This window comes from Oxyura jamaicensis, chromosome 26 (assembly GCF_011077185.1).
Source record: "Oxyura jamaicensis isolate SHBP4307 breed ruddy duck chromosome 26, BPBGC_Ojam_1.0, whole genome shotgun sequence".
Classification (NCBI taxonomy): Eukaryota; Metazoa; Chordata; class Aves; order Anseriformes; family Anatidae; genus Oxyura; species Oxyura jamaicensis.
Window position 1 is genome coordinate 4,075,686 of NC_048918.1, and position 23,338 is coordinate 4,099,023.

At 57.4% G+C, this 23,338-nt stretch overlaps 1 protein-coding gene across 1 annotated transcript in view; it reads left to right on the top strand.

The window, feature by feature from the left end:
- The first annotated feature begins 308 nt into the window (after positions 1 to 308).
- The window catches only part of CDK18 (cyclin dependent kinase 18), a 34,454-nt gene continuing 11,424 nt past the window's right edge, over positions 309 to 23,338 (top strand). The window contains exons 1-3 of the mRNA XM_035347388.1: positions 309 to 356; positions 2,669 to 3,417; positions 22,344 to 22,498. Coding sequence (XP_035203279.1) covers positions 309 to 356; positions 2,669 to 3,417; positions 22,344 to 22,498 — 952 coding nt within the window. The remainder of the gene's footprint in view (positions 357 to 2,668; positions 3,418 to 22,343; positions 22,499 to 23,338) is intronic.

Sequence of the window (23,338 nt, forward strand, 5' to 3'; positions counted from 1 at the left end):
GCTGCAGGGGGGGAGGCCGTGCGAATGGGGCCAGTGGCATGCAGAGAAGGGCCACCACCCTGGGCTGCGTGCATCGCAGCTCCTTGCTGGTCTCCTTCACATCACTTCTTTCCTCTCCCCAGCACCGTCCACAGCTGGGCTCAGGAGCTGTTTGCAGAGGTGGGAAGCACAGCCCACACATCTTTAAGAGATGCAATTTATACCAAAAGGGAGAGTGCGACCCAGCACATCCTTGTGGAGAGTGACGTGCTAGGAAATGCAAAATGAGGAGGACACATCCCCCAGCATGAGCTGAGGTGAGCACAGCCATGGACTTACACAAAGTCTTGGAGTTTCCCAGCCAGTCCCACTGTTTCGTAAAATAACTCCCAGCTGCAGCGAGCCCATTTTCACCCCTGCTCTCTCCCAGAACTGCACGAGGCTGTGTGATTTCACGGTGACAATGCAAAAGGGGAAAACAACAACCCCAGAGCCTGAAGTAATTTCAGAAAAAGCTCATGAGAAGCGAGCACGCCTGCCTTCTGGGCTCAGCCATTAAGCTGGCGTGTTTGAAAAATGCCCTGCAGGAACTGCCTTGCTCCTGCACTGCTCCCTAGTGCAGAGGCATCCACCGGTGGGTGCCAAGCTCAACAGCAGCGACCTCAGCCCGTGCTGCCCTTCACAGAGCACATATTAAGGGATGGTTTGCTTTGGGCTATTACTGGTGGACCAGCCCCAGCCCCATTAAGCAGTGTAAAATCTCCCTGGAACCATGTTTCTTGTGCCTGAGAGCCAAGCCACAGCTTGTCCCACATGCGGGCACCCCTCACCCCTAAGGCAGCTCCTCTGCCATCAAGCCTTGGAGCACACGGGTCTGGGAATCGCTCTCAGCTGCCTGCTTTGCCTCTCCACGTCCTCCTCCCAAATTCATCCCTGTCAGGGTTACAGCGATCCCTTCCTCGGCACGGTGATTATTGTAATTTATGGTTATGAGGAACGTCACGCACCGACGGCAGTCTGTGTGACACAGCCACCCAGCTCGTGCCTACGCCGCTAATTGTGTGTAACGTTCCTGCCCTTTGCACGTTGCCCGTTTCTCTTGCACAGCTGGGCTCTCAGGCCATCTCCGGCCCGGGGGCTTCCTTTCCTTAATTAGCCATCGCTTGTGCTGGGGATCTCCTCGGCTTCCCGTTTTAAATGGACTTGCAGTGCCAGGTGGTCTCGTGGGGCTGGAATGGAACAGCAGTTGTTGTGCCGCGGGCTGCAGCGCGCTGGAAACAGCACAGAAGTGTTGGAGATCTCTGCCCCCGGAGCCAGCACCCCTCCAAAGGGAGGAGAGGGCTGAGGCTGGCAGCCGGGGGCATGCAGAGCATGGCAGGACCGCGGGGCTGCAGCAAACGCAGCAAGCGAGCCAGTTTTTGCAGGCGGTGCCCTAAAGGGAACGTGATGGCCAACGTCACATGGAGCTGCCGCTGACTTTGCAGCCCACATGACCGGGTGCACATTGACCAGGGGTGAAGGCAGGGCAGGCTTTCATGCCGAGAGCCTCCACGTTGCACCTCCGGGGCTGCATCCTCTGCTGCTGCTCCCCAGGCCCTGCAGAGCAAAGGATGTGAATGCCCTGGTGCAGGTGGGGCTGTGAGGAACGAGCTGCTCACCCTCTGACACAGGGAAGGTGTCTTGTCCCTGCTGCAAGTCATCGAGCCCCAGTCGTGCTCGGGGCAACGTGCCTCGAGCTTGAAGTCCACTCCTGGGGGGCAGTTCCAGCCCAGAGCCCGTTCGTTCAGCCCTGCTGGGCTGTCTCAGCTCACGTGTCCCTGAGATGAGCTGGTGCCGAGTATTTTGCCCCAGAGAGAGCGTTACTAAAGGCTTCAGGTTTTAGCTGGGTGTTGCCATGGGACAGGTTTAAATGAACAAACAAAAGGGAGTTTTGAGCAGCCTGGAAAGCATCCTGGTCCTCCATGGGGGCTCAGCTCTTACATTTCTGCAGTGCCATCTGTGAACCACTTCCCCGCTCCTCCGAGTGTCTCCCAGCAGTTGATGGTTCTAATATAGGAAATGAGAGTCAACAAGTCCCCCAGGACTCCCACGTTCAGAAAGGAAAAGGAAAAAGGAGTTCTGGCAGCAGCAGAACTAAATGAGCCCGAATTTTTCTCCTCTGGACAGCCTTCCTCGTGGACCCACATTGCCTGGAAGAAGCAGATCCCACGTACTTCCTGGGATAGGATTTCTCCCCAGAGACCTTGTGCCTCCTCTCTTCCTCCTCATCAGCTTTGCTCTGGCCTCTGGGTGCCTGCGCAGATGGGTTTTGTCCCTTCCCTGCACGAGTGTCCTGCTGCATCCCTCTGCCTGCCCCAGCCACGTTGAACCTCCTGCACATCCCTCAGATGTAAGCATAAAGCACATTAATTACAGAAACTCTGCTGACAGACAGGTCGGTCTGAGGAGGGAGGGCGAGGATTAATATAGCTGGGGATATAAGAAATTCATTAGTTTCAGACAGACAACGTTGGCACCTCCAGTCAGTCTGATTTATTTCCATGGCCCGTCTATTTTTGGCAAACGGGGAACGTTTGGCTAAATGTAAGGCAATAATAAATAGCTGGCGTGGAAGGTGAGGCTGCCACTAAAGACATAGCCTCGCTGGAGTGACGGAGGCTGAAATTAATTCCCGGGGCTGCCCCCGTAGCCATCCCCCCCCTCCCCCCCCGACCCCCCCTGCACCGGGCAACGACTTTCGGCGGAGGCTGCGGGTCCCGGGGGCGCCTTGCAGCGGGCACCGACACCTCGGGGCTGCCCCCCCGCTGCCGGCATCTGCCCCGGGACGAGGAGGAAGAGCCCAAGGGGGGAAGGGGTGGGGGGGAAATTCCCGGCCCGCAGCATCCCGGCACGGCCCCGACCGGGCTCTGCTCGGCCCCGGGCTGCGGCGGGGAGGAGCCAGCACCGGCACCGGCACCGCGCCGGGTCCTGCGGCAGCACCGCTCCGGCACCGCTCCGCTTCCAGCACCGGCACCGCTCCGGCTCTGGCACCGGCACCGCTCCAGTTCCGGCACCGGCATCGGTACCGAGCCCGCTCCACTTCCAACACCGCCAGCGGGCACCACTCCGGTTCCAACACCGGCACCGCTGCGGCTCCGGCACCGACCCCGCTCCAGATCCCAGCACTGACCCCGCTCCGGTTCCAGCACCGCCACCGGCACCGCTCCGGCCCCGGTACCGCTCCGGCCCCGGTACCGCTCCGGATCCCAGCACCGCTCCGGATCCCAGCACCGCTCCCGTTCCCACCACCGGCCCCGTCTCCGGTCCCAGCCCCGGCCCCGTCTCCGGTCCCAGCCCCGGCCCCGCTCCCAGCCCGGCCCCGCAGCGCCGCCCCCGCTCGGCCCCGGCCCCGGCGAGGCGGCGGAGGAAGGAGGAAGGAGGCAGCGCTGCCGCGGCCCGGTGAGTGCCGGGGGGAGCCGGAGAGGGGGGAACCCCGAGCCGGGCAGCCTGGGCTCGGGGGCTGGGGCTCCCTCTTCTCTTTTTGGGTCTGTTGGGGAGGGGACGGCAGAAGTTGGAGATGCGGTGAGGGAGGGTTCAGCTCCAGACCAAGTGCGGTAAGAATTGCCAGCGGTATGCTCGCTGCTGGAGGAGATCTCTGAGCGCGTTTCGGTGCTGAGCGTGGGTTAGGGAGCCCTACTCGGTGATTTCCCCACTACCAGCTCCTCCAGCACGTGCTGTTTGCTGGGGGCCCAGCACGGGCTGGGGGGCGAGGGAGGCCTGGAGGCTGCAGTGGGCACGCAGCTGGCTCCAGTGTGAAAGTTCGTGGGGCTGCTTGCAGGAACCATGCTCTGCCCGGTGTGCTCCTTGCACTGCTGCCTTGTGCCCATCGGTATCAGCCGCGTCCCTCTGAGGCGCCTGTTGCTGAGCCCCTGGGGTGTGGAGCAAGGAGCTCCCCAGGCAGGACTGCAGGGAGCTGGTGTCCCTGCCCTGCCAGCACCCGTGCCAGTCTGCCTTTAACAAACCAGCTCTTCTCTCAGTGAAAATAAACTGGAAAGAGCCTGCAGGCTGCTGGGTGGGATGGTGGCACGAACTCTGAAAGGAGAAAGCATCGGAGAAGGGCCTGGGGCTGCTGGCGTGGGGCTTTTTGTGATCTGCATCAACCAAAGGAACCGTGTGGGGGGGCGTGCTGGGGGTTGGAAGAGTTTGAGGGGGAAGCCTTGGATGAGCAGCAGGCAGAGAGCTGGTGCTCCGGGATGAGGTCTGTGAAAGGGCCAGTGCCTTCGGGCAGGACCCACGTCCTGCTTTGATTTCCGCCTGGGTGGTAACGGGTCAGCACCTAGTGATGCAATGTGTGCTAACACACAGCTGAAGTGGGGTAAATGCAAGCAGAGTCTTGTCTTCCAGCCTCACGTGGTTGTGACAGGGCATCTGGGTCACCCCATCCGTGCAGAGGTCATCAGAGGCAGCTCCTGTGATCCTGGGAGGGTTCCCCCGATGCAAACACCGGGCTGTGGTGACAGTCGGTCAGCTACTGGCATGGGGACACATCGGCAGTGCCTCGCTCATGGGTCTCAAAGTGCCTTCATAGCCCAGAGCATCCCTTCCTCCAGGAGATACTAGCACGTCGGTGGGACACAACACGTCCAAGAGCTAGGTGCAGAGAAGGAAGATGCAGGGATAGAAGCTGGGAATCTGGTTCATTGACTGGCTCCCTGGCCTTGAAACTCTGTGTGTGAGGCATCCAGCTCTCAGTTTGCTCTGATTTTTAGACTCTCTTTGACTGTCATGCCAATGACATACCATGAGGGTTTGCAGATTTCACAGATTTGTTCCCAGGCACCCAGAATTATGCACAGGGTCTGAATGAATGTAATTAATAGATCAGGAGTGGAACAACCTCCCCAGCAGTGACTGGGAGTTCCTCGTCTCTCAACTGCTTGAAAAAGAGCAGAAATGTTACGGCTAGAGAGCAGCATTCCAGAGATCTGACCGTGCCTGGCCGTGCCATGGATTCTGTCTGACCTTGGACCCGTCGCTGTATCCCTGTGTCTCAGTTCTCAATCCATTAACACTTGACCTTGCTTTGTTCTCGCAGGTTTGCTCCCTGAGATCTGTAGAGCTTTGGGATGCTGGCAGAGATAGGCATGGAAGCGCTAAAATACTCATTTCAACACCTGAAGGTCCCTTTCACCAAACAAGCTCCCTTTGTGGTCCCTTGAATGGACCCTTCACGTAGGCTTCGCTGGCAAGAGCGTGACAAAGCAAAGCGAGGGTGTCACATAGCCAGGCATTACAGGTGACCGAAACGCAGCAGATATGCCCTTTTACCTGGCTTCCAAAGTGACTATTTTAAACCTTTAGCTGCTGCCTTTCGGATGCACTTACTGCCGCCGTCGCTGTGTTTGTCACAGCTGGGCACGGCCAGGGTACAGCCCTGCAGGTTTGGCCTTCTGCTGCTGGCCCCGTACCTCGACAAGATAGATGAAGGCAGCTTCACTTTGCATATGGGAAAGTGGAGAGACAAATGGCTCCAGGTGCGGCAGGGAGCCTGTGGCAGTAAGGGAATTGAATTTTGACCTCCCAAGTCCACAGGATCCTCCCTTTTGCTCTGTCCTACGTGGTGCCCCCCACCACTTGGTGAGACAGAAACCCGTGTATTTACTTCACGTATGGCATGTGTGCGTTAAGATATTAATGCTGCAGATTCCACTGAAACCGTTCCCTTGGTCTGGTCTTCTGGAGAGAAATCAGTGTTTGGTCATTCCTTGTAAACCCCGAGACATTCCTCTGGCTTCCTTACAGACCTGAGGTTTGGGCCAGGAGCTCTGAGAATCTCCAGAAAGCCTGGGCCGTATGTTTGGAGTCACGTCCAGATGATTTTAGGAGTTACTCGGAGGGTTTATACTCACTAAAGGCCTCCCAGATTCTCATTCCACACTTGGGAAAACCGAGGCAAAGCAGCAACTCTGTGGCATTGGCACTGGGACGGACTCCGGGCTCTGGGGACAGCGACAGAGCTCAGAAAAGCTCCGAGCCCAGCTTGGAGTGAGTTTCACTCTGGGTAATTAGTGAAACCCCGAGAGGTCAGCTCTGCCCCTGCTTGATGATGTGCCCTTGGTTCACATCCATACAGACAGACAAACAAGAAAAGGTCTCTGTTTAAAAGGCCCTTTAACCGCTTTTAGCAAACTGCCCGGGCAGGGGTTTGACCTGCTGAATTTGCTTTTCTCCAAATTAACTCACTTCTGCTGTTGGTAGAGGGAAAACTGATAGCAGAAAGCAACCTGTTGATTAATGTAGATGTGAAAGGCTAGATTACAATCGGGTGAACAATTAACTTTGCAGAGTCGATCTGTAATCAGATGAAGCATCTTTTGCTCTCTCTTAGCATGCCTAATCAAGGTTTCTTTTCAGGTAGCGTTTTGCCCGCAGCCAGCACGGCTCATCTGCTGCTTGTTTGCTCAGCCACTCACAATCTCGGCTCCTATCTTTGTCTAGCCAGCCTGGCTGAAAAAGAAGCCAGTGTGAAATTGTTTTCAAGCCACAGAGCACAGCGAGCAAGCCTCCGGAGATGGCTGGGGCTGGCCTGTGCTGCTGACACCACTGCAATATCTCATCTCCTTTGATTCTTTCTTTGCCTCCCTCCTTTCACGTGGCTTGTTTGTGCTCCATCTCCAGTCACAATCTGAGACGGTTATTCTCTTGCCTTCTGGGTCTCCTCGCTGTTTTAGGGATGAGCTCCAAGCCGCCACAATTAAGGCTCCACTCCTGCAGCCAGGCTTGGCGCTCCGCATTCCCACCGGGAAAAGCCCCCAGGGCTCCATCCCTGCTGCAACCCTGACCCTTCCTTTTTGCACCAGAGCAGCAGCTGGGCTCCTGTTAAAATTCTCACTCCTGTGATGAATACTTAACGACCCCCAGCTTTAAGAGCTGCAGGAACACAGGTCACAGAGCAGGAGGCTGCCCTGGGCTTTGGGGCAGTTGTTCCAAAGCCCTGGGTTCAGGCCCTTTTTGCTTGCGGTGTTTCTGTGCCAGCATCTTCTATCAGGTACTGTCTCTGCCACGCTGGGGGGATAAATAACTTGCAAAGTGCTCGCACTATGGAACTGAGGGCTGTTTGACCTGCCGTTTTCAAAGATTAATGCTCCTTGCTTTTTGGGGAAGCAGGTCTCCCGGAGCAGCTCAGGTGGGGGCATTTCAGAGCATCCCTGGCTGCGCGCAGCCACTGCTGTCTGTCCCTGGGTCTGCTGCTGACCTGCTGGGAGCCCGGCTCTCTATTGTGCTTCCCTTTTATCTCTCTTTGTGGATTTAAATCAGGAGCATTTAGAAGCAGGGACGGTTTCTCATCGCTGCCTTTTGCACAGCAGCCCTCAATCTCTGGGGCCAGCATAATGAAAATAATACATAACTTGAGTAGCAAATCTGATGCGGTGCCGTTGGTGCCTGGTGCTGGTCACCTCTGCCAGCACCGTGGGAACACAGGGTATCATCAGGGCTGTTAGCGCCTGCGATGCACAGCGGGGGAAGTAAACAGGATGGAGCAGTGCGGGATTTGCTGCCCTTTTATTAGTACATGGGAAGGGAAGGTGAAGGTGCACGGCTTCTCTCTGTACCTGGAAGGAATGGTGCTGCTAATGAGGGCACTTCATTGTCCATTAATGGAGCGTTCAATCCGGTTATTGTGTTACTCTTTGTTTGCTACACCCATACGATTCACCCTCTTGACACCCCTGAGCTGGCACTACCATCCCCATTTATCAGATGGGGAAACTGAGGCCAGGAGTGTGTTCCTGGCCCTGGCTCCCAAACCTGAGGTCTAAGCAAGCCTCCATCGCTGCTGCTTTGTGCTGGGCTGTAGCCAAGAGCTGGTCTCTTGCTGGGGTCTGGGGAGCTCCCGGAGGGACACTGCTGTGACAAGAACTTTATTTCTCTTTTGGGCCCCTGTTCAGCCTTCCCTCACGACCTGACATGCAGGGAAGTGTTTTATTGCAGAAGGCTTCTGCGTGAACCCGCTCCCCCTCCCTCTCTTTCTTCCCCAAGCTCTGCAATGCCTGGCTGATTCCTTTAAAACAACCCCAAATTCCCCAGCCGGGGGCTTCGGAGCAGGGCAGGGGGCTGGGTTTGGCTGGGTTCACAGAGTGTTGCTGTGGGTTTGATGACTTTTAATTGAATTGCTAAATTAGAAAGACGAGACTGTTGAAGCTGATCAGAAGCACTGCAGCCTCGGAACAAATCAAAATGTGCCTTTTTTGGGAAGCAGAAACACTCCAAGCCTTCTGCTTGTTTCTGCCATTTCTCTATTTTGATTTAAACAGTTTATTTCCACTCAGCCTAGTTAATTATTTGATAAGCGTTAATAGGCTGGAACCACTTGGGGGCTGTGATTTATGATCCCCACTAGATTTAGCTGCACCCCCCGTCACCGTTGCTCCTCCATCGCGCCCGCTTCTCCCCGCGCTGCCCACTCCTGAAGCCGTCTCTATTTTTAGTTGCTGAATCTGATGAGGTTTGTGAGCGGGAGCCTTAACTCCGCGAACATGCATGCGCATACAAATTCACGTGTGGAGCTTTTCTGTTGTTGGTTCTTGTGTTCCAGCATGGAGCACCCCTGGGAGCTTGGTTTTACGCTGCCTGGAGTGGCTTGAATTGTCTGGGGGAAAGCCTCTTAGGCTGGCAGCTTATGCACTGAGCCTGTGCTGGAGCAAGTGCTGCTGATCTGTAGGTACCAGAGATGTAGCTGGGGGCCTACACGGGTCTACAATAGCACTTGGGTTCCTCTTTTTTTGTCTTTCAGACTCTAAATATCTAAAATTGCCCAGAGGAGCTGTGAATGCCCCATCCCTGGAAGTGTTTAAGGCCAGGCTGGATGGGGCTGGTGGGGAGTGTCCTGAATTGGGTGACCTTTAAGGTCCCTTCCAACCCAAACCGTTCTGTGATTCTATTAAAATCTGGTTTGAAGGGTGTCGTAGCCGCTGAGGTGACCTCTTTTCACCCAGGAAATGTGTCCTCCTATTGCACCTGCCTGTGTCGGTGGGTTAAACTGCTCCCTGCCATGCTTCACCAGGCTCCCGAGTGTAAGTCAGCGCCGCTCCGCTGAAGTCAGGGGACCCACAGCACGGTGACTTTGTCACCAGCCAAGGCTGTGAGCATCACAGATCCTCTCCAGTTTCATTGCAGGATCTGAGCTGTGATGTGTGCTGTCACCTAGATGGCACGGAGGGCTAGAAGCGACCCGCTCGTTTCTGCAGTGCCAGCATCGCCGGTGGCCTGGCAGAGAGCGTGCTGCCGAGGCTCAGGCAGGGTCTGCTCCCAGAACGCCAGATCGAGGCAGCAGGGCTCTATAAAGAGCAGAATGAAGAAGGAAATGGTGCTGAGGTAGTAGTCTGGAGGCCGGATCCAGTGCTGGATCTCCTGGATGCTTTCCTGGCTCTACCACTGCTTTGCTATTTGGGTTTGGGTGAGTTGGGTCCCATCTCTGTGCCCCCGTCTCTGAGGGGGGACAGTGGCCAAATTCACTGCTTGGCTGAGGTATCGATGAAATGCTTGGCTGTCCTCAAAGCCCTCAGGAGGGTGAGGAGCTGTTCCTGTGTTACTTTAGGCATAAAAACCTCTCCAGCATCTGTTCTTCGTGCCTCAGACTGGAGCAGTGATTTAAGAGCGAGGAGAATCTGCTACGGATGTTCCTGAGGGCCGGTCAGCTTGTAATTATTAACTAACTACCGCACGGTAATTGCTGTGCCACAGCCTGCAGGAAGTATAGGCGGTCGGGAACAAACTGTATCTCACAAATCCCAGCCTGCTCTTATCTGTCCTTCATATTTTGCCCATCACGGTGGTATCTGGCTTGCAGCCCTGCCTGTCAGGCTCCCAGGAGGAGTGTACCCAGCTGGGTACCTCTGCCTGCTCTTTGCTTTCGGTGTTTGCAGCTGGGGGACTGAAGGCCAGTGTTCATCCAGAGCAGGGAGCAGCTGCCTCCCAGGCGGAGGCTGCAGGGAGAGCCTCTCCTGCAGGTCTGCCAAGGTCCTGCTTGAAGAAGACCACATCTAGGGGCGAGCTTCACAGCCCTTGCGATCTGCCTCTACAAGGGCAGCATTGATCCCGTGTGCTTTGGGAGCGTGGTGCTGGCCAGAGGAGGGAAACGAGCAGCCCTGGAGGCTGAAAGCCTCTGTCTGTCCCAGGAGCAGGTTCAGGGCTGCCAGCAGTGCTGCACCGGAGGGGACTGCCCGCGATGGCACGTGCCCCGAGCAGAGTTGGCCATCCTTTGGGTCCCAGGGGACCCTGGAGAGCCCCTGTCACCCCTCACAGCAGATGGAACAGGGTGCAGAGCCCATCAGCTGGCACAGCCCTGGTGTATTTTGCTTTTAGAGGAAGAGCAGGAGTCTGAAACGCTGCCCGGTGCAGAGGAAACCTCTGCAGGGCCAAGCCACACTGCAGGCTTGTGTGGTCGAGGCAAGAAGCCTCCAAGGGATGCCTCAGACTGTCCCGATCGGAAGAGCCAAGGGGTTTGTTTTTTCCGCCTGTTTGGCTTTTGATGCAAGGCAGAAAACTGCTCTGACGTGGGGAGGATGGGCTGTCGGGGCCGCCGCAGGCTGCATGAAAAGTCCTGCTCAGCACCAAGGGCTGCGCTGGTGGCCGAGGGGACATGGGGACACGGGGACTGAAGCTGCAGCAGCACAGATTGAGCAATGCATTTGCTGGGTGCCCCCAAACTGTTTCCAGCTCTTCAAAGGGGCTCAGAAAGGCCAGGATGGTCTGGGGCACTTGGGCAGCCTCCCAGCACCTGGGCTTTAGGCAGGAATTAGCAAACACCATTTGCAATGTAAATCGATGCGCGTGAGACGGGATGCAGAGGGGAACACTACCTGCTTGGGAGTCCGAAGGAGGCAGAACCAGCAGTTCTAACCCTTTTTGGTCGTGCCCAGGGGTTGCTTAGTGTCTCATCCAGAAGACAATAAAAAATGCAAGGAGAGCTTCTGTGTCCCATAACTGCTCTCTCCATCAAGTGAGCCGTCACAGCACGCACCTCCCAGCACCACCGGCACAAGGCTCCCAGCACCATCCTCCTTCAGCAGTAACCCTGAGAGCCCCTGGAAGGAGCAGCAGCAGGGAGGAGCTCTCCTGGCGCTCCGGCTGCTGCCCTGTCCCTAGGGAGCTGGGGCTGGGGTGCGCTGCGGTGCCCCTCGTGCTGCCCAGACCCTCCCAGCCCCAGGCTGCAGCTCCACGGGGATGGAAACACGTTTATACTGCGCAGGAGGTGCAGAGAAAAAGGTCCACGTCAGTCGTTTCAATTCCCCGAAAACATGACACAGTATCTGAGGGAGAAGGCGTGTTTTTATAAATTGCCATTAGGAGTGTGTGTTCTATTTAAGCACTTAATCCCTTCCAATCCCTTCCTATTAACGATGAATTGTGCAACTAATCGTGCCATGATAGCAGCACTGCAGGCCAGGGGGTTGCGGTGGGCGCAGGCAGCACAGGAGAGGAGAGTTGGGTGGGAGGGGGCGGCACAGCTCAGCTGATGGCCTGCCGTGGGACCACCGGCCAAATCTCCCGTCTCTTTGGGTCTCAGGATTATCATCCTTTCTTATCTCGAGAGGTTTCTGTGAAGCACTCAGCTTATTGGTTTGTGAGGCAGGAGAGGAGCAGGACTGAACACAAGCGAGCGAGCTTTGAGCGCTCCTGCTTGATGTAGTCCCTTCTCGTCTCCCTTTCCGAGCCTGGAGCCCCCTTGACTCTAGCAGCCTGTTGCTGAGCACCACGTGGAAGTGTGGGCGTGCTCTGATTTTGGGAGGAAACATCTGAAATCGTTTCAGGACTTCAGGTGTCCTACAAGACATAGGGACTGCAGGCCACAGGTCAGCCGGCAGCCACTAGCACCTCTCTTTCCCTAGCAGTGCCCAGGACTGGTGAGTCCAGCCGTGTGTTTTCCTGCAGATCTCCCTCCCTCCCTCTCTTCCCCTCTGTTTATCTCGTTCTGTGCTCTGTTATCTCCCCCATTGCCAAGGCTCGTGCAGAAAAATGCATCGAGTTCATCAAGGACGGCGGGGCTGGGGGAGCCCGAGCCAGCCTGCAACAAGAATTGTGGTGGTTCAGAAAGAGGAGCAGGGAGGTGGCTTGGGAGGGAAGAGATGGGATGGGAGGAGAAAACAAGGTTCAAAAAAATAGGGATCCTGTCTGTTGAAAACCACCAACTGCACTTGCTTTGTCTGCCATGCTCATGACTGACATCGCAGCTTTCAGGACGCCGAGCTGGGGCTTGGCTTGGCAAAGCAGATGTTATTTACAGTTTAATAAGGAACAAGGTTTATCTAAACAGTGAGCGCTCGCTGAGTTCCCAGATAGGCATGAAATGTTGCCCTCCATAGGGAAGTGAGCAGAGGTTCGCAAGCACTCAGGCATGTTTAATCTGTTCATACATCTGGGATATCTCCCCCTGGTATCCAGGCGGGTCGGAGTGGGGTTTAACACGAAAACACTGTAGTGGTGGGGGTTAGCTGCAGCAGGACGGCTTCCTCTGGGCACTGCAGAAGGACAGTGGGGTTCCGGAGATGGCAGCACCTTGGATGTAGCAGGACAGACTGGGCTGTTGGCACGTCTCATCCTGGGCTGCCAGCAGACACCTGGGGACATCAGGATGAGGAGCAAAGCACGGGGAGCTCGCTGCATCTCGCACCAGCCTCCTGCCTTTCTGCTCTCCTGGCTCTTCCTCTGGAAGCTGGTGGAGAGGGCAAGCCCGTCACTGAGAAGGGTTTTGGGGTCTGGGCACAACCTGGGTGGCAACCCCCAGACCTCAGGCATGGGGAGCTGCCCATCTCCTGACGACTGTTGTGCTCGGATCCCAGCTGGAGCTGGACCATCCGAGGACCCGCTTCATTTGCTTGCGCTGGCTGTTCCCTGAGACATTTGCTACTGTGAACGTCTCTCTGTTTGTTTCTGTGTTATTCCTTCCCTGCGTGTGGCCCAGACAATGTCTGGTTTTCACTGCGCTGCCCAGCCCCTGGCTCTTTGCAAAGTGCTTCATGCGCAGAAAGAAGGCGCGCGGTGTTCTTGCGGCTGTATCAGCACTGAGATCTGAGAAGCCCCAGGAGGAGAGGAAGGGACACTCGGCTCTTCTCGGAGCACAGGGAAAAGCTGCCAGCTTCAGGCTGGGCAGAGGGTGCAGGGGAGCCCAGCACCCAGGCAGCACCACCAAGCCCTTGCAGAGTCCGGTGCCTCGTAACCCATCTCACTGGGACCCCCAGCAGCCACCTGCAGGTTCGGGGAGCTGCTTAAACCCACCCCCCAACCCTCCCACATCCCCCCCTCCTGCTTCAGGGGGCTGCTTAAACCCCCCCAGCCCCGCAGTGCTGCCCACCTGCACGACTGCCCCCGGCTGGGGCTCAGCTCCCCTGCGGGAGCCCTGGTAAGGAGGGGCTGAAAGGGCTCGCAGCATCGCTGCTCCCATTCTGGAGGAGACGAGGGTGCCAGGAGTAATTACAGCCTGTGCTGTGCTTTGAAATCCTCCGATTCCTCGAGCGTTGGCTCGTTGTGCTCCTACCTGTGTGGCTGCGTCTCTGAGCAAGACACGCACAGGCACACGTGCGCAGAGCTCTCCGAGGATGGGTGCACAACTGGTTTAAGATTAAATACCAGATTAGCGCAATCCTTGGCAGGGAAGCAGACTTGCAGTGTTTGCTCACTACCTTGCTATCATGTGACTGTTCCGGAGCTTTAAATAAAACAGATTTGAAACCCTGCTGTAGAGTTTTACGTGCCTAATGCCGAGCGGTGGGACCGCTGCTCCAGGGCGCAGTGTTGGGGAGAAACCCTCCGGCAGCTGGTTCAGGAACACCGGCTCCTTTAATTAATTTCTTTTCCTGTTGCTGCAGAAAGATCCGTCCGAGTGTGGCGTGGGGCTGCTTTATTAGCGGGGTTGGCTCCAAGGAGCTCCTGGGTCTGAGCTCATGGTGGGAGGAAGGCGCCTTAATCCCCCACGGAGCTGTTTGCGGAGTCTCCGCAGCTCCTCCTCCCCGTGCCAGGCTGGGTGCACAAAGCCGTGTTTTACCTCCCGATGTCCTGCCCGGGGGGCTGAGCGGCACAGACCCAGGTATTTGCAGCGGGTGGGGAGCGTGATGGGCAGAGGGACGGTCTGGAAGTGAGGTTTGTGGCAGCAGAGCACGGCAAGCTGGACTCCGTGCGCTTCTGTCTGCTCTCTGCAAAAACACGCGGTGAGAGCCGAGCTGCTCGTTGCTCTGAGTGCTTGTGGTGGTGCTCCTTACGAACTTTGGGCTTCTGGTTTTGTTAAAACCATTTTCTCTGGGAAATGAGGTCCTGTCAAGACCCTTTGATGCCACGGTCCCCCCGGTAAGGCTTTTTGTGGGAGTCCGGCCCTTGTTTCTCCTCTCCACCTTTTGGTGCGTGCTGTTTGCTGTCCCCCTCCGTTTCCTCCGAGGTAGTTGCATGGAATTTGAGAAATGCGGCATCGGGTGTACAGGATGTAATTTGTTTCCTTAAATACCCTCCTAGGAATGCCTTTAGCAGGGGATTGGGCAAGGCTGTGTGATTCCCCCAGCATGGCTTTTGGAGCAGGGGCAGCGTGGCACCAGCCGCGGTGGTCGTGGCTGTGGGCAGCAGGTCTGAGCCCCTGCCTCGTGCTGAAGGATTGGCTTCCCCCAGCCCTCGCTGGGGGCCTTCCTCGTAGCCCTGTGCCAGGAAGAGAGGGCTTGGGTGGTAGATGAAATTATGGGTCACAGGAGGAAAATTGCAGCATTTTCTGGAAGGGAGAGAGCTGCTCCTGCGACCACTGCAGGAAAGGAACTCCTGGCTCTCCGTGAGCTCGTCTGCACGGCAATTGCAGAGCAGTGTACGAGCTCGCAGCCTGGGGAGCTCTGTGTGGGCTGGGGAGGGAATGAAAGCTCCAATTACAAAAAGAAAAGGAAAGAAAACAGCAATTAAGAAGCCAGCAGACCCTGCGTACCCCGTGCCGGGTGAGGGTGTGGGTGTCAGCGTGGCGCAGCTTCCTCCAGCGGGATGGAGCCGCAGGTGTGCTGGGGGGAGGCTCGGAGGAGCTCGGTGCTCCTGCGCCAAGGATCTCCTCCTGCATGGATCCTCCTCCCACCTGGCAATAAAGGCAGGGCAGGTGCTGACAGCCTGAGCCGCAGGTTAAACACTCCTGGGAGAGAAAAGAAGGGGCTTTGTTCTGCTGACAGCGACTGTGGTAGCTGGAAGCTGGCACCCCCTGCGATGTCTCTCTGAGCTGCTTGGGACCTCTGGCTGCCAGGCATGGAGGGGGGGGGGACGGACAGTGTTTTGTTGGTGCTTCAGGAGCGTTCAGTGGGGTTGGTGAATGCTTTCCTGTCTGTACTTCTATATTCAGAAGCTTCTGTTCATTTTGGGACGTGATGCTGGGAGAGGGCAGCACAGGACCCTGGGTCTCAAGGGGCTCCTAAGGAGCAGGCGGGCGTCCCAGCGAGGTCCTGGTGGCACAGCAGGAAGAGCCAACCTGCCTGGGGTGCAGCTTGAGTGCTGTGAGTTAACTGTCAGCCAGTCATCAGCTGAGTGTCATAAAAGGCAAGAACCAGGCTGGCTTTTGCTGCGAGTGTTCCTCTCCAATAATTCCTTGTGCTGCTATCACAGCAGCTACTCACGGCACGAGGGACTTGGCAGACGCATGGCGTGATGCTTGGCAGGGCAGGAAAAGGATGAGAGGAGAACATGGTTCATGGAAAATGGGTGACAATAGCTAAATGTCCTGCGGCAGATCAGCAGCACCTCCAGGAACACACCTGAGCTCTAGAGCACTGCAGCCCTGGCAGCCCCAGCTTGGCTCTTTGCCTCCAGACAGCTCATTACAGCCCGGGTCTCCAGGTCGTGGTGTGGCACCGTGGGGCAGTGCTGCCATCGCAGTGAGCTCTGCCAGTGGGACATGTGCCCTGAGTGCCCAGCTGACAGCAAATTCAGCCTCAACTGCAAGATGAGCATCGGTGGGAGCATCCCCTGGAGCCCAGCACAACCCTGGCTGGCTCTGAGACAGGGAAAGTCGCGCGGTTGTGCCGAGACTCGTGCGTCTACTGCTTGTCCTGCGGATGTGCAGCTGGTGCCAAGCAGCAGCAGCACTTCATCTGCTGGAGCAGGGGATGGGCTGACGGACACCAGCTGCGAGCCTGGGCTGCTCGTCCCCTGGAGACAGTGGCAGTACCAGAGGGACGCTGGCACGGGCACCTTTGGGTGGCTCTGCACAGCTTCCAGGCAGCAACAAGGCAGGCATTGAGGTCCTGCTGCCGTGGGCGAGCTGCTTGTTATCAGCCTATTGTTGATGCAGCCGAACACTGGACACTTCTCAGGTTGTCCTCTGCCAGGGAATAAGCACCCAGTGTTCGTGGCTGCCGGGATAATGAGGGTCATTTTAGTGCCCTCCTGGGCGCTGCCCTGATCTCACCACGGGCCGGGGAGGGAAGAGCTGAGGGAGAGCTGCCGGCTGCGCCACGCAGGGCTGCGGGCACGGCAGGAGGCAGAACAGCCCTCCTTTGTGCGCTCCTGTTACTGGGCTCATTGTCGGCACTGAGACAACCGCGAGCGGAGCCGCATCGAGCAGAACGGCGGCGATTCCTGCTCCTAGCCGTGCATCAGGAACAGGTTGTAAGTTCCGCAAAGGCTGGGGCTGCGGGAAGCTGTCCGTAGCATTCACCTTCCCAGGATGTCTTTGTGTGTTTGGGCTCAGGGCTGTACAGGCTCCGTGTGGCTGGTGCTCCCCTTGTGCTGTTGTTTCCTCTCCAACGACGTCCCGTGGCACCATCGCAGCGCTGCAGCGAGGGAAGCTGCTGGGGAGAGGAGGGTGGAAGCCCTCTGTGCACCCCACAAACCAGGCTGCTGCCGGCAAGCGTCCCGTGACCAAGGAGGAGGCAAAGAAATGAGAAGGGAGGAAGGATGCATCATCATTCCCGACTTATAGCTGGGGAAGGCAAGGCATGCGGAGACAGAGCTGGGGTGGGAGCCAGCCTTGTGCACTTGCTACGGGCTCATTTTTCCTCCCAAGCCTCCCCTGATCAGCAGATGTGAGAAGAGAGGACAGCGAATTCCTGGCTGCTGTAATCACCTTCCTGGTGCTCTGCATTTGTCGTAATCATGGAAGCCAGGACAGGAGAGAGAAAAATTGTGACCCAGGGGTGGGCAGACTCCCTGGAGACCCAAAGTTTCCTTTCCAATCATGCCCACTGTGGTCTCTGCCCTGGGATGATGCACTTGCTGTTTGCTACAGGGCTCCCATAGATTAATAGGAATTGATTGTCCTCCCTCCCCTGCAGGACCACGACCTCCTGGCGGGGGCTTTGTTTCCTGTGTGGCAGGGAAATGTCAGGGCCCCTGCACAGCAGAGCTCAGCAACGGGAGGCAAATGTGCAGGAGGAGAGCTGGCCTCGCTCTCTCTCCTCATCTCTCCCCTTTTTGGTTGTCGTTGCTGCAAAGAGCCACATGGAAAAGGCTCCTGGTGGCAATGTGGGGTGGGCAGGGTCTGCTGCATGTCCCAGAGGTTCCCAGGACGCGGCCCCCTCTCTGCAGGGCTGTGCTGGTTCTCAGTGAAGCTCAGAGTGGCTCCATCCAAACCACTGTTTCTTGGTGCTTGGGCTGTGCTCTGCTCTGTGGCATCCCTCCTGGGGAGGGAGCGGCTGGGAGCTCGTTACCCTGGGGAGGAATTAGTGCCGACAGCTGAGCAGCCGGGGAGGCATCCATCTGGCGGTCAGGGGCTGGTATCCTTCCCTGCCCTTGCCCCGCTGGGATTCCCAGCTGCTGCAGCAAATTCGGCATCGCCCCGATGTCTGCTGGAGTTGTCCCCGAGGCCAGCTGTGGTTTCTGCCTGACTCCCAGCCTCAAATCTCTCCCTGTTCCCTTCAGCACACCTCCAAGGATGTGGCTTTGGCCCTGTAAGGCCATGAGAGCAGAGAAGGAGGAGGAAGCCATGGAGGATGTGTCCCATGGAGGAGCCGCTCTCGCACCGCTTCTCCCTGCCCTCCCTCTGTGCTGGGGCTCGTGCCAGGAGCAAAGCAGGGATGGGTTCTGCTGCTGGGTGGAGAGGGCTCAAGGGCTGCTCTGCTGAGCTCTTGGTCGCTCCGACTTCGGCCTCCAGGCCTTGCAATGTGAGCAGGGGCACGTATTCAACTGGTGCCTCGGCACGGTGTTTGCTCAGCCCTGTTGCCACACGCAGCGTTGCACGATAGCCGTGTTTGCAGAGCAAACAGGGCTCCACTAGCAGAATTCCCCATCTCCCCGATTCTTGCAGGAGCGAATCAATGCCACCCAACAGCTAGGAGCATGGGCTGGAACTGCTGAATAGGACTGTTCATTTTGCCTTGTAAACACAACTGTTAATCTCGGGGGGGAGGGGGGGGGGGTTAAAAAAAAAAAAAAAAAGCAGACTATTCCCTCCAAACCTTCCACCTTTTCAGCTGGGAAACGAGGGCAGGAGCCTGTTAAAATGGCAACCACACACACAAAAAAAGGAGAGACTTATTTGTGAGAAGCAATAAAGCGGTTGTGGCTTGAAAGCCCTGCTTCTGAGCCTCTGCAATGCGCTGAAGGAGGAAGGGGAGAGCTCCACACGCCGAAGATGGTTTGTCGGTGCCGAAAATACCTGCCCCTTGGCTTCCCGGCAGAGAGCCAGGGGGGTTTGCTGAACAAATGCAAGAGATTCATGGGGAGAGTCGCAGCCCAAATGCCTGTGGGAATAGCTCGCTGAAAAATAGTGAGTGCAGTCGGTGCTTGAGCAGCAAACGTGGCTCTGAGCGCGGCGTTTAAGGAATTGTTAACATCTCGTCTTGAGCGTGTGATTAGCTTTCCTGACGGGATTCAGCTTTGGGCTCTTTGAAGTGTTTTAGCCAAGTATTTACTATCTGACTACATTACAGTAAATGCAGATCATTCACGCGGCTGGCTTTAATCCCCGTTTCTTGGCCAAAGTCCAGGCTGAGTGATTTCATTTTTGCCTGTCGATGCCTAAATTCCTCGTTGCCATTTTAGATCGCTTCCCCCCTGCGTGCCCTACCGCGCCACGTCGTGTTTCGGCACGTCGGCAGTCAGCCGCCGTCCTCCATCCCCGAGGTGCCTCCGGCCAGGGGCTGTCCTCATTCCCGGGGAGCTTTGAGAGCCTCGGGGCCGTAAAATGAGTGATCTCATCGCTCTGCTTACCAAGTGTCACTTTCGCAGCAAGCCAGTAAGTGCCCCTGCTTCCTTTAGTGCACTGCTGCTAAAATTCAGGGGAAACAGGCGGCTGCGAGCAACAATTCCTTGGAAATCTGTGCCGTGGGAGCAGGCTGCGGGGCACCATTTAGCTGTAAAGGGGACGCCCTCTCCCAAAACTTTCTCCTAAAACAATGCAGCAGCAGGTTACTGCCCTCCCCGGGGGGCACAGAGCCCCTCGTACCCCACGGGACGCTTCTGCCCTTGCAGTGTGTGTGCACCCAGGGACAGGTCGTGGGATGCCACCGCTGCTGCGGGGGGCTGAATCCCAGCCATGGGGCACCGGGGTCCGAGCGGCCCCGTGGGACAGAGCAAACTCCTCTCCGGCGGGCGTGGAGGGCTAAGAATAGAACAAGCCCATAAAATCCACCTGACAAACACTTCGATGTGAACCCCATCAGCAGATGCCAAGCAGGTCCAGGGCTGCCTGGAAAGAACAGCCACAATTACACAGAGCCATAAAGATAATGAGCGCAGGGCAGGCTCGCGCGGAGCAGCAGAGGTAGCTGGTGCTCCCGGTGCTATTTTTTCCCCCACCCAGCTTCCTCTCCAAGGAGGTTTATATTTAGCAGCCTGTAGCTGCTGGTACTTCTGCTGATGGCAGGGAGGGGAAGGGTTCAGAGCAATCTGGAGCACAGATTTTTGTCAGTGCTAAGGTGCTTGCCTTCTGACCACTTGCACTATTAAGAGGGAAGAGATGGAATGTGCTCTTTCTCCTGTTTTTTTCCCTGCATCTTCCCCAGTCCTGGAGTCAAGGGCCATTCTGGAGGCTGTGGGGTTGCCTGGAAGGTGAAGCTTGTGCTCAGCACCTTCCCCAACCTTCTGGTCCTGCCGTGCAGCTTGTTCTGACCATCCCATGCCCCTCCGGCCAGGGCAGAGCTTTGTCCCCAGCACAGTGGGGTGACCGCTGCCACCGGGCACGGTGGGCGTGCTGGAGGGGTGCAGCAGCCCCCAGTCCCAGGAGGGTGCTCCTGCAGATCCCAAAGGTGCCAGCGGTGCCCGTAGGGGAGGTGGCAGTGGGGTGAGCAGCACCCAGCTGAAGGCAGGTAACTGCAGCGCCCAAAGGCTGGCTCAGGATGCTGCCAGCCTGCAGTCTGTGAGCGCAGCCCTCACCTGAGGTGTGAGGAAACTTGTGGATGCTCTCATTTTTTTAAAGAATAATCATTGAGATTAGCTGGAGGTTAATGTGGGGGGTTTCCTCTTGTTAGAGCCTGTGATGTACCTGCTGGGAGCAGCACAGATCTCCCCTGCTCCCTGCCTGGTAATCTGGGAGCTCAGGAGCATCTGCACCTCGTCCACGTGCTGCTTGAGCAGTGCCAGCTGGAGCAGAGCTCTTCAGGCCAGTTTAGTTCCTTGGGTGCCCGTGACACCAGTGTCACTTCCACTCACCGGCAGTGCCTAGGGTAAAACTTGCACAGTTTGGGAGGTGAGGAGCCGGATCAGAGCCGTGCGCTGGGAAAGCGGTCCCCAAAGCTTTGCCTGCCCTTCAGGAGGAGCAAGGCTGCTCAGGGATTTTATTGTTGGCCACGAGAAAAGCACCAGCCTGGAGACTTTGTAAATGCATTCATTAGCGTCAGCGTCTTGTTGTCAATGCCTGTTCCTGTAGAGCTGAGAAAACATTTAAATGTCTGAGGCCCGAAGTGGATGCGTCTGGCATCCTCCTTGCTCACTTTGCAACTCAAAGCAGCCTCTGGCCTCTCTTCCCACCCCCAGCCAAATACCCCCGCATATGCAAGCTCCGCGGGCCTTCAGCTTTAGGGTTTTGCATCCCTGAGGGCGGGAGGCGAGTGGGGCTTCTCACTGAGCGGGGTGCTCGAGGGGAGCGGGTCCCCAGCGTTCAGGTGCATCCTAAGGATCATCCCAAGGGTTTTCGGGGGATTGCACCCGCCGCGGGAGGCCGTGCCTCGCAGCCGAGCGTGGCAGCCACGCCAGCAGTGTTTATGTTGCTGCCGGTAATCTTTTAAGCCTTCAGATGCAGGCATGTCAGCCCAAGTGTTCCCGTCGCCCTGGCGACGCGATGCATTGGCTGGGGATGCTGCGGCTGAGCGCATCCGTCTGGAATGCGACCGCGGCGGCTTCGTGCTCGTGGCCCGGAGGGGGCTGGGGGCTGCCGGGCTCGCAGGGTGTGGGGTGCGGGACGGAGCCCCACTCCGGGTAGCGGTGGGTGCCCGTTGGGTACCGGGGGCTGATTTCCTACTTAACCCCCCCCCCCCCCCCCGCGGGCGCCGGGGGGGGGGGGGCCGCGTTAAAGGAGCACGGTGCCGTCAAATGGAAACACTCTGGGAGATGGGTTGGGGTCTGCGAGGGCTGGTTGGGGGTGAGACCCCCAATGTCGGCACCTCTGGGGAGCGATGGCCATTTACTAGGTCTGTGCTCGGCAGGAGGAACAAGTCCTGAGCGCAGTGGTGCTGGTGCTACAGAGCCAGCCGTGCACACACAGCTCTTATCCTGCCCGCTCCCAGCACCAGGACGAGCCTGGCAGGAGGGCAAGGTGGAGATGCCCAGAGCCAGGCTCCTCAGACCGCTCATGGGGCTGCTCGGGCGCAGCACGCTTCGCCATGTGTCCCTTGAGGGTTTTCTTCGTTTAAGGGGTTTATTGCTCTAATCAGATCTCCAGCTAAGGAGATTCCAGCGCCTGTACCACATCTGAGTCAATGAAGAGCTTGTGAGCAAGCCGAACTCAGAGCATCTCCCCTGGCAGGGACCCCCTGCCCGGTCCTGGCTCCCCCCAGCACCCTGCTGCTGGCTTGGGGAGTTTTTTGTGCAAGGGCAAAGCAGGGAGACCAGACTGCCTGGGAAGGTGTCTTTTCTCTCACTGTTTATTCTTTCCCGCTTTCCTTCTGCTTTTGCCATGTTTTTCCCCTTTCCAGGCATTCCTGGAGTTTCCAAGCATGCTCCAAGGCATGCCTTGTGCTGACACCCGTGACTCAGTGTCCACAGCTCTGCCCTGGGCTCATCTCTGACAATTAGCTCAGAAAAAGCCCCGCACACCTCCTGACCACAGTCAGCTCCCAGTGACACGAGGTTCCTGATTTCCCTGGGGGCTCTGGCACAGAGGATGCCCAGGGATCCCAGCAGGGACGTGCAGCTCTGGGTGCTGCCGGCCCCGGTGCCTGGGGGTCTGGGGGTCTGTCCCCCCCCGTACCCCGCAGCCAGCTCTGTCCCCTTCCCCGCAGGGCTCTGCCACCCCTCAGGGCACGAGGTAAAATGAACAAGATGAAAAACTTCAAGCGGAGGTTCTCGCTCTCGGTTCCTCGGACGGAGACCATCGAGGAGTCGCTGACGGAGTTCACAGAGCAGTTCAACCAGCTCAACAACCAGAGGAATGAAGGTAAGGAGCCCCCGGCCCTCACCGCGTGGAAAGCCGCTGCCCCTTTGTTTGCGCTCCTCTCCCCATCTGTGCGGCAGGATTAGCAACACCTTGTTATTAAACCTGATCTGTAGAGAGATTTATGCCTGCACAGGGCAAGTCTCGAGGAGGGACAGGTATTTGCACAAAGCAGGGAGGAATGACACATCTGCAGCTAAGGAGGAGGGTGTGAAAGTGGGGGATCTCCTCCTGCCCACCCCAAAGTAACGGCGATGCTCGAGCCCCCTGGCTCACTGCCACCAAATCCAGAAACCTTGCTGTCTGTCCACCTGGGGCCCCTAGGGTGCCCGTAGGGTGCACCTGGGGCTCACTGAGCTTCCTCCCGGACCCGCAGCCTTCTCCTTTCGGGTGCAGGAGATGTCGAGGGCTGACAGCCCTGCGAGTGCGGTGGTGCTCGTCCCTTCCCCGAGCGGTGCTGAGCAGCTCTCACAGCAGGCCGGGGCAGGCTGGGCTGGCTCCTGCGGGCACAGCAGGGGAGAGGCTGCCGCCTGCTAGCAAAAAAAAAAAACAGCTCTGTCTGGGCCAGCCCGTTCATGTGTCGCTGCCCTGGGCTCTGCTCGGGTCATGTCCATGTTTAATTTTTTTTTTTTTATCCCCTCACCCTGCAGCCACAATTGCTAGAAACTTTTGCTGCAAGCAGGGGCCGAGGCCATGATGTAATTGCCTGGCACTCGTGGCTGGCCCGGCAGGGAGGGCTCGTCTCTGCCAGAGAGCCTGCTTCGAAGGCGAGATGCAGTAACCCGACACAGAGCTGCCTTTCTTCACCCCTGTGGCTCCTGACACCCTTCATATCCCTCCTGA